This window comes from Natrix helvetica (genome assembly GCF_964273705.1).
Source record: "Natrix helvetica genome assembly, chromosome: 2".
NCBI classification, from domain to species: domain Eukaryota; kingdom Metazoa; phylum Chordata; class Lepidosauria; order Squamata; family Natricidae; genus Natrix; species Natrix helvetica.
Genome location: NC_138552.1, coordinates 236,149,370 through 236,166,162, shown reverse-complemented (window position 1 = coordinate 236,166,162; position 16,793 = coordinate 236,149,370). Strand labels below are relative to the sequence as shown.

At 37.8% G+C, this 16,793-nt stretch overlaps 1 protein-coding gene across 1 annotated transcript in view; it reads right to left on the bottom strand.

The window, feature by feature from the left end:
• TOGARAM2 (TOG array regulator of axonemal microtubules 2) overlaps positions 1–16,793 on the bottom strand; it is a 63,473-nt gene that overhangs the window by 3,077 nt on the left and 43,603 nt on the right. The window contains 7 exon segments of the mRNA XM_081945555.1: positions 2,370–2,456; positions 6,685–6,901; positions 7,678–7,876; positions 13,342–13,445; positions 14,338–14,455; positions 14,541–14,699; positions 15,335–15,570. Coding sequence (XP_081801681.1) covers positions 2,370–2,456; positions 6,685–6,901; positions 7,678–7,876; positions 13,342–13,445; positions 14,338–14,455; positions 14,541–14,699; positions 15,335–15,570 — 1,120 coding nt within the window.

Here is a 16,793-nt window from a genome sequence, read left to right as displayed (position 1 = left end):
CAGCCTTTCCCAATTCAATGCACTTGGCTTAGATACCTGGATGGTTGAAGAAGTAGACTGCAATGAACCTTTCATCTGAAGAATGTGACAATTTGCCACAACCAAGTTGCCATGGGACAACTCACTGCAGGATAATTTTAACTATTCAATCTAATTATTTAAAATAAATAAAAAAATATTTCAATTTTTGTCATTCACATTTCATTAGGTCCCTCCTTTTGCATCCATTCTTTAATGATTCCATTCCACTATTTCTTTGATATTGATGTAACTCTTGACCCTCAGCAAGTTGTCTCTTGGCGAGTTGGCTATGGCAGGTTGGCCGTGGTGAATTGGCCGTGGCAAGTTGGGTGTGATGAGTTGGCCATTGGATAGGGGAAAGACACTGGCTAAATTTTGAATGTTATTTTTGTTGTGGCTTCTCACTGCGGCTAAGGGGCCTGGTGGTGACTTTAAAGAAATTGCTGTCAGTTAGCCTGCAATAATGAGCCACTGTATATGTTTGATGTTAGAATTATGAAACAATGTACATTAAATTCATTGCTCATTGTAAAAGCTATAGTAATAATAACTTCCAAATAATAATTTCTAGGACATCCTCTGGATATTTTTTGCAAGTTACCATTATTGCTCAGGTCTGTGGCTTCGGATGCTTATAGCATAATAGTTCATATATGTTTTCAAGAAATATAATTATTCCTTATTCGTTCAAATATTTGGGAGGACAGTTTATTACATCAATTCTAAAGTGCTATGTATTCAAATTTTAAACTGAAAATATAGCTGTTGATTAATTTAAAAGGGGGATATGCACAGTCCATACAAATTTTTAAAAAGAATGTTATTTTCATTCAAAACATTTCATAAGCAGTAAAAAAAAAAAAGAGAGACAGCGAAAGTGTACCTCAATAACAACTCTGTGCTATCATTGTTGTGCCACTTCATTTATACTGTATAAAACTGTGGTTTAGAGAAGTAGGGTAAATACTGTTTTATTATAAAGTTATTTGGTAATTCTGGTAGATGGAAGTTCTGCTGATCAATAATTATCATTGCAGTTTTGTGGCTTCAATGCTTTTTCCCCCCCAGGAAAAATTATAGCTCTTGAATCTATTTTTAGTTATTGATTTAGAGCATAATAGATGGCTTGGTTGTCTATTTCAAATGTCCATATCAAATTTCTAAACTGCAACACTAAGTTAAAGCGTACTCCATGGGTCAAAACACCAGTGACGCCAGTGACCTTTTAGTGATATCTGATGAGGATATCTTGAGTCCAGTTACATCTCAGTGGCCAATGAAAAATGATCATGATAAACTTTAGGATGCATACATTGAAGGAACTATAGTTTCCCTTTTGGGGTTCTCATATAAGGAGTTTGTGATCTGCTCTCTAGATCACAGCTGTGGATTGGACCTTTGGCAAACTTTTGCTTCCATTGCCCAATAGATTAAAGAAATCATAGCAATTGGTTTGGAACAAGGACAAGATACCAGTTTTCAGAAATAATTCCCGAGTCATCCAAATGCCTGGAAAGGACATGACAACTTTGGTCCAAGAAACCAAATTAATAAACCAGTTTATTTTACTGAGAATGTTCTATCCACAACTCTCTTCTTCCTGTCATTCCTTCTTAGGAGAAAAAAATCAGAGTTTCTTAAATCGTAGTTGTATATTCTAAACCTTTATATTATGTTTTAATTTAGAATTCTTGTCAGAGCTTATATCAATTTCTATGTTCAATGGTTTCTTCACTGTTTTCCAATTATTGTAAACCAGAACTGTTATACTATATTAAAAATTCAAAGAATAAAGGAGAAAGAAAATGCTAGTAGAAACAATACCTATTTATTGGTTTGTATCTAAAATGCAACTGAAGTGTAATATTTGATTCTATCCAATATTTATAAACCTGACACAGAAATTTGCAGAAAAACAATTTTGCATCTTTATTTGGAAATAAATTCAGCTGAATACCCTCAACAAGTAGAATGGGACATTTAAATCTCTGTGAAGTAAATCATGTACCGTATATATTTTTGCAAGCTATTCTTCTCTATTTTGGAGACACGAGCCCAACTGATTCAACTTATTTTTATACCAATCTTTTCAAAGTGACTGTCCTGCCAGTGTGCTGCTAGAAACAACACCTCTAAGGCTGAGACATACCTGTGCTAATAAGTCAGAGATCTTCCAGAGAAAGACCTGGCCCATATACTCAATAAGCAGCCATTTCTCATTTCAAGTTTGAAAAGTTGCAAATAGAAATATACTGCCTTGAGCTGTGAATAAAGGAGCTCTTTGCCTCCTACTGTTATCAGAAATATTGTTCAGAAGAAATGACACATCGCACATAGTCTTTTCTAACCTGCCAGACGATCCGTGATGTCCTGCAGAGCTCGGCCAGTGAGAAAACGCACCCTGCTAGCAAATATTTGAAGCAGCAACAGGTTGTCTGAAAGGGACAAACATATTGTTTGGATATTATGGACCAATCAAGAATGATTGTGGGAGCTTACATAAATTACCACATAATAAACAACGGACAATTTCATGTTATGTTGTACTTGAATTGAGAAGAGGCAGTTTTTGCAAATTTAGATTTTGTTCCTACAGGCTACTGTCCTTCATAAGCATATGCCAATCTTCTCCAACTAGCAGTCTTCCAATGTGTTGGGACCACAATAACCAGAATCCCCAGTAACTAATTGAATTGAATTGAAGGCTTGGGGAAGTATTGAGCTTGAAGCAATATGACTAATACATGAACATCGTGTCTCTGACACTGCTCCTGTGAAATCAACTTACAAACAGAAATAACAAAACAGTTAGCATCATAGTATTGAAGTTCATATTATTTGCTTTTGCTTGCAAATAATCAAATGAGGCATAAATGGATCTGCTTGGCCAGATATTCTTTCCCAATGCAGCCAAATGTAATCAACACTCCTTGCAATAATCCATTTCGCACTATTAAAAATGCAAGTTATTTTAAATGAGGATATTTAAAAAGCCTAGTGAAGAAACATCATTTGTTTAGTATGCCTTTACTGAACAAACTATTTATTTTATTGAACAATGTTCTAATGTACTCGAGCTGGCATCTACAACTCTTCAAGATGGAGTATTGCCTTTTTGTTAAAGTTCTTTTAACAAAAGCAATTACGCAAGTGTTGGGTGCAAAAGATGTATGACCTCTGGTTCTTCCATGCCAATTTATAAAGAAATATGAAGTAGCTTTGGTGGATTGCCTTAGGACTATGGAATTCCTGCTTCAGATAACAACCAATACCATTAGAAGTAATTTTGAGTGGGATTGTGTGTTAGCTGGCTTTTGACAATCCAGGATCAGGCATTTAACAATGGTCCAGCCTTTGGTGAATAGGTAGCATGCCTACTTGATTTTAAGTGGAATCTATTCCAAGCCATCATACTGGAGGAAAATGGTACAGCAAATAAATACACATTAATTAAATGTGACAAATGTTGATTTGTTGGCTGGTTATTTTTTAAAAAGAATATTTTCCTAATTTGTTCCTTCTCATGTTATGCAGTCAAGAATAATCAAAGAGAACAAAATAGCAAGGAGCCAAAAAAAATAATAATCATGTGCTGATCAATGCCATCCATTGTGACAGACGGAAGAGGAATGATGTGTGTGCTGAGGAAGGCAACTCTTGTCCTTTTAGTGATTAATGAAAAGAATCACCATTTGCTGCAGCAGGAAGAACAATTACTTTGAAATGCTAATATCGAATGTGGAGAGTAGGTGTTAATTATTGATGCTCATTGCCCACTTATTAATATCTTTAAAGATTTTAGTTCACTTGTAAAAACAACTTTCCAAACTCATTCTAAAGAAAAGCATGGTACATTTCTCCTTTTCTGTCTTCCAGAAAGATGTGCTGTACATTTCAAAAATCTGCAACTCATGAAAGCCCCAGTAAGCTATTGGTAGGAGATTAATTTAGAGCTGCTTTCCCAGAAGGTCAAGAAATGGAGAGATGCAATGTTTGACTGCAATGTTTTTTTTAATCATCTGCAGCCAGCCTTCACAAAGTGAGGAATCAGGTACCAGATGAAAAAAAAACAAATCCTGAAATACAGTCAGAGGACACCTCCTTTTGAATAAGTTTTATTCTTGCATCCATGTAAATTGGACCGTTCTGCAAATGTAAAGCTAATTGTATATCTTTAAAAAGTATTGCTGATGATTATTATTGTATTAAACAATTTTTCTTGCTGCTCTGACAGAAATGGGAAAGTTTCTCTATCTCCATTTGATATTCTGATTCAAATTGACTTTTCATAAAATCAGTGTAAGGAAGGTTTCTGTATACTTTATATGTTACTGCAGGGAAAATAGTACCAAGAAAGAAAATGAATATATAAAGTAATGAAAATCAAAACCAGGAGCTCCCAGGAAATATCCATATCATAATATTACAATCAGTTAACCATGTTCATGAAGCCAGTTATTTTTTAAGAATTTTACTAAATTTCAAAAACTACAAAAGCTAACAGCTCATTATATTTTTCAAATCCAAAAATTTGTGTCCAGTAACATCTAAACCTGTGATTTCCAAGGTCATATGAGCTCCATACTTATAAATGGCAATCATATGTTTCCTGGAAGACGAAGAAATGTATACATGTACTGTGCTCTTGTGGTAGAAGCTCCTAAAGCATCCATAGATAAGGTAAGTGGTTCCCAGTACAGTCAATGATGGAAAATAATGTTATTCCAAACTCAAAATTTATACAAAGAATGATAATTTTCAGACTGTTAATTATCCCGATCCATAGAAGTATCGGTGGACATTTTTAAACTTAATTCCAGTACCAAGGTTGTTTTTCTCAGAAACAATCCACTGAGGTCCAGTGTGAAAGAAGCAAAGGATTTAGATAAAAGGAGAATACACTCTGTGCATGCTCAAATCTCTAGCCAAGTATAGGCAACCTGTGCACATGTTGCTGAACTGCAAGTAATAGCTTCTCCCAGCATTGACTATGTTTCCTATAGAAGCTGGGGGCTGTAGTTCTACAATGGCGCACATTAGCTATTCCTCAGAATTACAACACAGTAAAATTAATGTCTGATTCTAAATTCAGTGCTCATGTTCTTCAATATAGGCAGAAATATGACAGGTTTGGATATAAGTAAATCTACTAGGACATCTGTATGTTAGTACTCACTTCAGTCGTGATTCATGAAATCCTATAATACGTCTGGCCTATTCACCCAGTATAGTATTTTCATATTGATATAAATCTATGTGGTATGAAATTTACAGCAGTCCTTGGTTTTGTAGTTATTGGCAATTGCAATTTCTGCCTTTGGAGAACAATGTTTGAAAGAAGCCGTCATTTAGACATGGATTTATGCTTTGTTCTTCAGAAATGAGCTCAGTAAACTATAAATTTCTTTGAAGAAGAAGAGTATGTATTGGAGATATTTATGGATTAGAGATAGGAGAATGAGCTGGATGAAGCTCATAAGTTAGGGCTTCTATAAAGCCAACCCAGAAGAAGCTTATTTGGGAGATTGTCCTCAAATCAAAAGCAAAATAACTCATGGGCTATATTCACACAACGCACATAACCTTGTCCCTGAAATTTGTAGATTTGCACAATACATGGAGCCATACACTAACCACCAAAAAACCCCTGTCTTTACATCATACAGTAAGCAATGAAAAAGCAAACCAGGATTCAAACTTACCAAACTTATTTTTTAAAAAAATATATATGACAATTTATAAGGCTGCCTAGTCAAGATGTGACTATGGGTAGATAGCTATCAATCATACAACCACATTAATAATTAAAAACAAAAAGCAAGCACTATGTACAAGGATAAAAATTCAACCAAAAAAACAGTCATTGCATTAAATGGGTCTAGCTAACACCCATGTCCAATACTTATTGGAAGAGCCAAGTCTTTAACATCTTTCAGAAGGCCAACAAGGTCATTGAAATTCTAGGGGATACACTGGCCATTGGTTAGGCCATTGGCCCCCCAACATTTTGGGCACCAGGAACCGGTTCCATGGTGACAGATTTTTCCATGGACTGGAGGAAGTGTGGCTGCCAGCATCCAGGGGATGAAGCTTCGCTTGCTTGTGTGGCCCAATGAGTTCATTTTATACCCAGCAAACTGAAGTCTAATGGTTAAGATTCTTAACTAAAAAATGGAAGACTCTTGAGTTCTAGTCCTGCCTTCAGCACAAAGCCAACTGGGTGTCCTTGGGCCAGTTACTCTCTCTCAACCCCAGGCAAGAGGTTGAAAGAACATTGCCAAAAAAACTGCAGGACTTGTCCAGGCAGTCATCAGGAGCAACACTGATTTGAAAACACACACACACACACACACACACACACACACTAATCAAGCTATTATACCACTGCTAATTAGAACTGTGGGGGGAGATTTGATCTACATCACATATTCTAAACTTATATGTGAAAGTAAATGCACACATATACTGAGATCTACAGTTTGGGAGACTTTGGATGTAATTTGTAACTCAAATGAAGTATAACTCTAAAACTATATATTAAGTTAGCACATTCACAGCCTACCTTCTTTAAAATGCTGTAAGTCTTTTTCTCTGATGGGCTGAAAGATATGATGTAACAGCAAACATAAAAATGCACATAGCTTGCAAGTAAATAACCATTACCTAAGTAAATGATCATTGTGTCCAGAACCTTTACTGCCGCGCTGTAAATCCCCGAATTCTTTAAGTTTAAGTTGTCCATCACTACAGTCATCACAGAGAACAGGACTGGATTAAAGTCATTTTTAAGCACTGGAATCATGGAGACAACTGATTCTAATGCATACTGGTTCACCTTCTTGTTGGAATCTCGAAGCCTCAGTGTAAAAGTATCAAAAATCTATTAATATTAAGAAAACAAGCAAATTAATTCTACCATAAATATCGTACATATGAACATGGGAATTCTTCCAAGTTATGAGCCAGTACATAAAAAAATTTGCTTTAATATATTTTGATATTGTAAAATATCTCTTGCATTCACCCTCATTTATCAGTGTTAATAGAGGTCATTTGCAACAAATCAACCATCTTCCAATTCATTCACCAAGGCCCACATTTAGCATAAGATCACAGCTGTAAATGTAAAATTGTTAATGTTTAAGATGTAATAGAATAACTTGTTCATTAAGGATATTATATGGCAGGGTGCTGGCCACGCCCACCCTCGGTTCAGCAAAGGGGAAAAGAGTTGCAATATGTCACATGATGATGCCGTGATGACACGAGGTTGACACCCCTGTTACATGGCATGAAAGAAAGCTCCCTTTCTAACTTATATACCTTCAAGGTGGAAAACAAGAGGTAAAGGAAATATGCTAATGTTCCTATGGGAAGCAGTTTTAAATTGAGGGACTAATAATATCAGTCTCTCAATGAGATGAAAGCAGAACTGTTTCTATTCCTGATGTTTTAACAGTTAACAAGATAAAGCAGAACTGGATCTCCAACCAGGAGAATCCATGTGCCCCAACTATTATAAATATAAATTGGAGAAAAGGTTTTTTTTTAAGAGTAAAATTAATTCATCTGGCTGCGTGCTACGATGGTACTGCCCTTGCAACTTTAATAAATACTTATGTTTTAATTAAGGATAGTGGTATTCATAATGGATACCTGCACAATATTTGAAGAGACAAAGTGTGGGTTCTTCTTGCAATGGTCCATTAGTAAGACTATCCCATGTATTCGAATCTGAAATTCCTTGGCCACAAGCAGATTGTTCAGCTCCTTCAGCTGTTCCATTACTTCTATGCTGCGAAGTGAAGAGCAACGAGCTGCAGGTTGCGAAAAATTAAGAACATCTGAGGTAGACCTGGAGTTGAAAAATGAAAAGCTTTTCACCATATTTGCCCACCATATTATAATACAGTAAATAATTTTATCAAGCCCTGAAAGGACACACAATTTGCAGTATGCCAAATATATCATGTAAGTTAAACAATGTTCACTTAACCTTCATGATTCATTCCAGATGCAAGATGGACAACTCTGAATCAACTTCAGAATCGTACGGTAAATTAGACAAAGCTGGAGATGGGATTCTTTTAATTTATTTCCTTGAGTTTACAAGTACATGGCCACCCATTCCTCATTGATTCTGAACAGCATATAAGAGATCAAGCTAATTAATTATATGATAGTACAAAAACACATGCAATTAAAAACAGTGCAGTACAATTAGTACCATTAAAAAGCTTTTGAACTCTAAATAGGCCAATAATATTTTGTTAAAAGCCTCCTCTCCCAGGCAATTGTTGATATTTGACAGATCTCTAGTGGGATCTCCAAAAGTCCTGAGGGTGTGGGGCAGATTATAGAGAAGCAGGCAGCACTATAGGTTTTATGAACTCAAACAGTCTACAGCAAACTAAGAGTTTTAATTAGTCTTGGAAATAAATTGACACGAAGGGTAGGTATTTCAATATAGAGATGATTTTTGAGAAGCTTCAACCTTCCCTCCATATTCAAGGCTAAATTCAATTTCCAAAATGCCCCACAAAAATGAATTAGAATGGTGGTCTTATTTACAGATACAATCAAGGTTTGCACAGGATAGGAAGAAGGAAGGTATTGCCAAAGATTATACAATATTAGATAAACTTTTGATACAGAGAGAAAGCAGGTTGATCAAAGTGTTGTATAGATTTTTGTTGGAACATAAGCGAGAGGAGGAACATGTCAAAGAAACTGGTCACCTGGGCGAAATAATTCGATTATAATGTGGAATTGGCTAAGTGGGAAAAACTTTGGATACTTAATCAGAAACTAACAATGGCTACAGCGTATAAAGAAAATCTTTATAAGATGTTCTACAGAGTGGGCGGGGCTTGACATCGCAACTACACGACATGCAATCTTGGGGCTCCAGGATTGCTGTTGATATCTCTGTTCCTGGACGGTCCTTTTGGACCTAAACTGTTCTGAAGGAACAGTGATAGAGAAGAGCATGTCTTGCTGATCTCAGGGGCATCACAAAGCCCCTGATTGATCCAGGAGAAAGCTTTTTGCCAGTTACAAGAGAAACAGCCAAAATGGCTGCAGAAGGTTAGGACAAGCCTCTGAAACAGAAGCAGTACAGGAGTGGTGTCGAAATGTTGATAATTTTTTTTATTATTAGACAAGGGAAAACCCAACAGAATTGGAATTTAAAATAAAACTGAAAGAAGAAAATAAGCAGCAAATTAACCCTGGTCTAAAACTATCGTGTTATCTTTTTTACTTTAACTTTGTTTGTCTTCTATGGATGGACTTTTTACAAATGCCTCTTACCTTTAAGCTGGACTGGTTTCTTTTTTTCCTTCTTCCTCTATACTTTTTCCATTTTTTGTATTTGTGGATTAAAATCTTCTTCTCTCGTAAGGCTTGGATGAAGCATAATTTTTAAATGTTTTTTTTTACCTCTCTCGGAACTTGGTGTTTACAGAGAGAGGCAGAAACAGATGGAAAAGAGGTAACACTGCCATCTAGTGGCTAGAGGCTTGGCAATATCTGATAAAGCTATAAGCTTTGTTTATTGAAAGATTCAGTGGAAAATGTTTTGTTTATACAGGTGTTACATTGAAGGAAAGAGAAAACTTTGATTTGAAAAACTTCACTGAATTTGTTTGACCTAAAAAGTCTCGGATGTTTTGGCAGTGTTTATAACCTGGGAAATGGCACAATGTGAAGAAGAAAAGGCACTAACTTTGCAAAGAATTTTCTTAGAAATTCAAAAAGTTTTAATAATTACAGAGAGAATTGAAAAGAGAATTGAAATTATAGATCAAAATACAGAAAGTAAGGGGACAGTGATGAAGTTTAACTGCAGCGCACATAACTTATGCACAATATTGGGGGGGGGGAAACGCCATCAGAGCTAGATATAATCAGAAAAATGTTGGCCTGTGCGGAAGCAGATAGGCTCAGTCTTGAACTTAAAAATAAAGGGAAATCAGAATATTTTGAAGTCTGGAATAAATTTTACGATTAGTATAGGACAAGGTGACAAGATTGGAACAATATATATATATATTGTGATTGGACAGAAGGATAGATGATGTATTAAGTAGGCTAATAGTTAATGGTTGAGACTAGTTGTATATAATGTGAATGTATGGTCACTTCGACTTCACGGTACTGCATTGTTTTAAATGTAAAAATAATAAAAATATACTCCCAAAAAAATGAATTACCCAAAATCAGATTTGAGATCATTATGAAACTGATGCACATCTTTCTTCCCCAGATAGGGAGACAACTGGTTTATCAATCAAAGTTGATAAAACAGTGCCTTTGGCACAGATTTTGTGTGATTTTTAATGCGCACACTGGATTTAAGAGGATCTAATTCAGTGGTGGAATTCAAATAATTTAATAACCAGTTCTCTGCTCTAATGAGCTGCTGGGTGGGCGTGGCCATGGTGGCCATGGCAAGGGGTTGTGCCAGGCAGCACTCGGCCTCCTGTACCCCCTGGGAGCAAAAATGGGCCATGGGGTCCCCCTGTGCCCCATTTTGAGCCTAATAGACTTCCCTGCAGCCTCCTAGGAGCAAAAATGGACTGTGGGGGGGCTGTGCCACACCTCCACACCCCCATACCCCATTTTGGGTCAAATAGGCCTCCCTGCTGCCTCCTCAAAGCAAAAACAGACTGGGGGCGCTACACCAACATGTGCTTTGTTTTGGGTCCAGTAGACCTCTCTACACTTACCTGGGAGCCAAAATGGGGCACAGGGCAATACCTGGAAGGGGCAGGGCACGAAGGGGTAGGAGCAGCCAGCAATTTAACAACCTGTTCAACCAAACCGGCCCGAACCAGCTGAATCCCACCACTGATCTAATCTGATTTATGCCTTGCAGAGGGAAACACGCTGCAACAGCCCAATCTTCACCACAGAATGACCAATCAAGAGCAAGAATACATCTCCTTCAAACATATCTGGTTGTCCCCTTGATTTAATATAAGATCAGGCATGCTATTCTTTTTGTTAGAGACCAATATAGCATGAAAAAAGAAGAAGTATCAAGAGTTGTAGATGCTCAGCCCAAGTCTTCAGATAAACCTAATGGATATAAAAGCTAGAAGGTAGAATGGGTTCTACCTCCCCTCATGGGACTACACCTTCTTTGTCCATTATATGTCCTTTTCTCATACTTCTTTGATAAAGTATCCTTTTAGCCTTCCAGAATAGGCTAAAGAACTCACATGCAGTCCACAACAACAATAAGAGTATGAATTATATAAAGGAAATGGGGGTAAGAAGAGCAGGAGTCCACAGACAAAAAGAACAATTTGTAAAGTTCAACAGTAAGTCTGGAAAATAGAGACTCTACTTTTGGTTTTGCAAATGATTTCAAATGATTAAAAATATGGAATCAAAAAAAATCCTAAATTCTTCCTCAGTTATGAATTAGCAGATTCCTTCTCTCTTTCTGTAAAACATCCTGTTTTTCTTTATTCCTTGTTGTTCTGTTATTGCTGCTAGTCCTGCTAATTCCTAAAATGTGTAATTTCATGCTCCAGGCAATGCCATCCAGAGGATGTCGCTCACTCAGTGCCAAAAGAGATGACTTCAACCAGGTATGGAGCTATGCAGCAAAGGGCAAGCAGGCAGTGTGCATTTCCAAAACATTCTCCCCAAGCCATCAAGCTCCCTCTGCAACTAGAGTGGGAAGACAAATAGTAAATTCAGATGGCAATTTGCTTCTGTGCGATGGCAGACTTTGAAGAAAACTTATACATATTCTAAAGAAGAGAGAAGAGGATTCGCTCCCTATATACCGTAAGGCAAAAGGCAACAAAGAGACACAGCCAAATAACACTTCACTGTCATCTAAAGTTTACTTGAAGATGGGCTGCCTGGATGCAGAAACTCTGTTCTAGGGCAGGGATCTCCCAACTTGGAACATTTAAACTTGTGGGCTTCAACGCCCAGAATTCCTTGGCCAACCATGCTTAAGTCTTAAAGTTGCCACCTTTGAAGATCTCTGTTCTAGAGGACAGACAAAGGTTTTCACAAGTCTTCTCTCCTAAATTAAGGGTTTTCAGCAGTGGCATAAACCAATATTTCTCAACCTTGGCAACTTTATGAGGTGCGGACTTCAACTCCCAGAATCCCCCAGCCAGCATAGCTAGCTGGGGAATTCTGGGAGTTGAAGTCCGTACCTCATAAAGTTGCCACGGTTGGGAAACCTTGGCATAAACTATGTGTCAACTTTGAAATGGATTGGGCATGTCCTAGCCTTTTTCTCCATTTCTCACCTTGACACACTTTGCGGGGGGAGGAGGGAGCTTTGGAATGTGAGATCAGACATGGGAACCAAGGTCATCCTAACAGGTGCTGGCCAGAGACTGGAAGAGGTTACAAGGAGACGCAAGAACACCTAACAGGTCATCCTAACAGGTGCTGGCCAGAGACTGGAAGAGGTTACAAGGAGACGCCAGAACACCTAACAGGTCATCCTAACAGGTGCTGGCCAGAGACTGGAAGAGGTTACAAGGAGACGCCAGAACACCTAATTGGACAACATGACCTGTGACAAGGAGGGAGGGAGCTATCTAATCTTTAATTATGCTGAAAGTGCGGGAAATAGCCAGAGCTGGTTTGTTTTTCAACTGTGCCGAAATGATGGACTCAATAAAGCAGTTCTTTGAGAAAGCTAAAAGTTTCAAGAGTTGCTGAATTGGTTGGGTTCATTACTCGGAACTTTGACATTATGAGGAAAACATCAAGCATCTCAAGCAAATGAATTGTGCTTAAAACAACCACAAAGGAAAGACTCTGGAAAGGGAACAAGCTTTTCCCTTGACTCCAGCCCAGTGATGGCAAACCTTTTAGACACCAAGTGCCCAAACTGCACTTGGCCAAACTGAAAGGTGTACACATGGACATGCACAAACATGTGAACATGCATGCACGCATTGCACAGCAGAGACCCAAAGACCAGTGGGAGGCGGGGCAACCCAACACTGGCAGCGCAGTGAGAGGTAAGATCTTTTTCTTTCATGAGCTTCTGTTTCATTGTTTGCAGAGAAACAGAAGCTCCCGAAAGAAACGCCATGGAGATTTGACCTGGGGCAACAGCGTGCATGCCAGCAGAGAGGACTCTGCATGCCACCTCTGGCATGCGTGCCATAGGTTCGCCATCATGGCTCTAACCTCTCAACATGCATGTGGAAGATAATGGGAAACTGAGCTTTTATTAAAAAATAAATAAAATACAGCATGTCTCCCAGCGACATGCTCTGTGTCTTTCCAAAATCCAGCTAATCACAGAAGCAAATGATGCTCCCAGCATACCCTTCGGCCGAAGATAGGCTGTCCAGTGAGATTGTCAAACTGCCATTCTTTGATCCTCGGTTACTTTTGGCAGAAGTAGCTTGGGAGGCTGAATCTTCTGTCCCCTATACAGATAAAGTTACTCAGTTATTTTAACATTCTAGTCAATTACACACACACCCATCTTTTCTTGCCAACTAATTTATACTTCATGTTTTTAAGGTTTAAGGTTTATTTGGATTTATATGCCGCCCTTCTCCAAAGGACTCAGGGCGGCGTACAACATTAAAAACACACATCACAAAAGTTAAAAAAGATTAAACCCAATTCCAAAAAGACCAAACCAATTTTTTTAAAAAAAGAAACAGTACATTTAAAATAAATTAAAATTAACATTAACATTAACAGGCCAGGCCGGCTTGCTGATTTGGGCTAAGAATGTTATATAAATCCAGCCATTGTGGCTTGGAAACCATGGTGAATGTATTGAGTTGTGTGAAATCTGCCAATTGGGATGTATTTAATAAAGCAAGGTTAAGGAAATAATGGTTTTACTGCTATAAGTGAATGCAGTATTAGTGCTTTATGTCATTTTTGAAAAATAGTCAATTGTAAGTCAATGCCTATGTACAGTATCAGATATTCTGATTCCCTGTCAATTTATGCATTTCCAAGTGTCAACCCTGAAGTTGATCTACAACAAGGAATAGGGAGGGGGATTAGAGATAGCTGGGGTTGTGTAGTCAAAATAAAATACTGTATCTTGGAAACCAAAGACATTCTCAAACATGGCTGGAGGAAGGAGGAGTGATGTCACCAGACCAGCAGATATTGCTTTGATTGGGCCATGTGACTGATTGTTTGGGGTTGAGGGAAAAGCGTTTACTTTTAATTAGGTGAAAATCATGGGACCCCTCAGAGTTGGTTTTCACCAGATATGTGCCAATATGATATTTCCAAAAAAGTTATTCTTTCAGGAATCTACCTACTTTGGAGTTCTTGGGCTTCCATACTTACTTTTTGTTTAATTGCAGCCATGACATCCCGCAGGTCATGTGATGGTACATTTTGTTTCAAATACCCATCAAATTTTGAGTGACACATAAGCATGTTCAGCATCTTCCGGCCATAACATCTAATGGAGGAAAGGGAAATCTTTTTAAGGTCACCGCAGAACAAAATTCCATCTTCATTGAGGAAATGGGATTTCCTGCTATTACCTTGTGTCTTGATGGCAGTCCTGAGCCATCTTCACTAATGTCTGTACTAACAACTCTGTACTCTCCCGGTTCCCGGAAAGCAGTTTCTCAGCCCCAATTTGTTCCATGACTGCCAGTAAATGTCCAGCAGCACATTTTCGAATGAGAGGGTTTCGGTGGCTGCAACAAAATGATCATCGTTGTCAGACAAAGGGTACGTTTTGTCTCCATGCCAAAGTAGAAACCTGCCAAAGTGTAGGCTGATAGCAACAATTCTTCTAGCTCACCTTCATTTATCCTACAGTGTGTGCTTTTCTTAAGAGTATGAATGGGAAAACACCCTCCTGTGCAAAGAAAAGGAGTCACAATCTACCATGATGGGCAAATACAATTCCCAGCTTAATTTACAGGGTTGCTTCTGTTTTTCTCTGCGATTCTATTTCATGGACAAACAGTTTAAGGAATAAGCGTAGGTCCAAAGAGCTATAATGCTAAGCCAAATTTCTTGTTTCCACTTGTAGGTTCATACAAAAGAAGTCAACCATCCTCTGGCAGGGATAGGGAAAATTTTGCACCCTAGGTGCTGCTAAACTATAACATTCTGTGCCCTCCCTCCATTGTGTTCAATAGTGAAGAATGCTGGGAGCTGTAGTCAGCTACCTCTGAAGAGTTATACATTTTCCCAAATTACTCTAATAATTCAGTGGTATGGAATTCTCTCCTACAACAGTTTTCTTTTTTGTAAACACTAGCACTTACTGCTCATGCCTATGCAGCAAGGATTGAGATTGCAGTTGAAAAGGCAATGTACATACGTCACTCCATTGGCCATGAGGGCTGTCATCGCTCGCGAAGGGGTCACACTCTGTGCCATGATCCCCAAGGATTGGTCAGCTGCTTTCTGGATGAAATCACTAGTATCACCTGCCTTCTGAAGCAGGACTCGAGAAATCTCCTCAACCTCTTGATCCATGTGCTTCTTCATAGTTCTGAACAATTCCGCAAGTGTCCCAATAGCAAACCTAGATACTTTAGATCGTAAGTTGCTAACCTGATAAAAGGAAGTGATATGATCTAATATACTTTTGCAACTCGTAAAGAACAACAGCCAGAGAATCAATACAGGGCCATTTTCTTATCCAAATAAAGTATCCAAAATTCAGCAATATGCAAAATCCCTTAGATGTCTAAGGGATTAGATGTCTAAAACTAGTATCTCTTATTTTATTTAATTAGATTTTTATCCCTTATTACTTTACAGCAAAAAACACATAGTCATTTTTTCTCCTATTTCCCCCATAACAACAACTCTGTGAGGTGAATTGGACTGAGAGTGACTAAGCCAAGGTCACTTAGCTGGGTTTCACACATAAAACAAGACTAGAACTCACAATCTCCTAGTTTCTAGGCCAGCACCATAACCATTACACCAGACTGGCTCTTATTTTTCTCATACTACTTCTGCATATTACTTCTATAAACAGACATTTATTGTATATTTTTTTACAATATATTTTTCAAGTTCCATGAGAACTTGCACCAAGGGATGATATGTACTTGCTCAAAAAGCTATTATATGCTCCCAGGTCTACAGTATTTCTCGATGGAAGAAATATAAAACCTTTATTGCTATATTCCATGTGACAGACAAATCTTGCCTTGTCTTTATCTTGACTAACACTTTTTAAACTCCAGAATAAAGTTTTAAGTTTATTATAATTTTAGAGAAAAAATGGGAGACCAAAATTATGCCAATGGTTTCCCAATATTTGCTGAGAGAAGAAGCATAATGGCCTTTGAAAACTCTGCTGATAGCAGCCTATCAGCTGTTCAAACAATGAACAAGTGTGAAGTTGGCTTGTGACTTTGCTTAGCTCTTGCTTTTTATTAGAAGGATTTAAAGTGAGAGCAATAAAACCTCTCTGTTAAGCGGTCAAATACAGTAAACAGAAAGTCCGCTGTAAGCAGCTCCAGGAAATTAACTCCCAGGAATGCAAGAACTAGCTAGCTCCCAACATCCAATATGAGTTTTATAAGCAGGCCAAACAGTATTTAGGTCTGGGAAAATGGAAAATGCAAGTACTGGATTGGTCATTACTTCTCTTTTCCTTGGTAAAATGTTAAGAATCAGTGAAATTCCCTTGGTAGAATAGAGAGAATTAAGACATTTGTAGTTAAGGCACAGCAATCTGTCCTTCAGAAAGCCTGGAACTCTCTGACTGTATACAGAAATTTCTTTCATTCATTCATTCATTCATTCATTCATTCATTCAT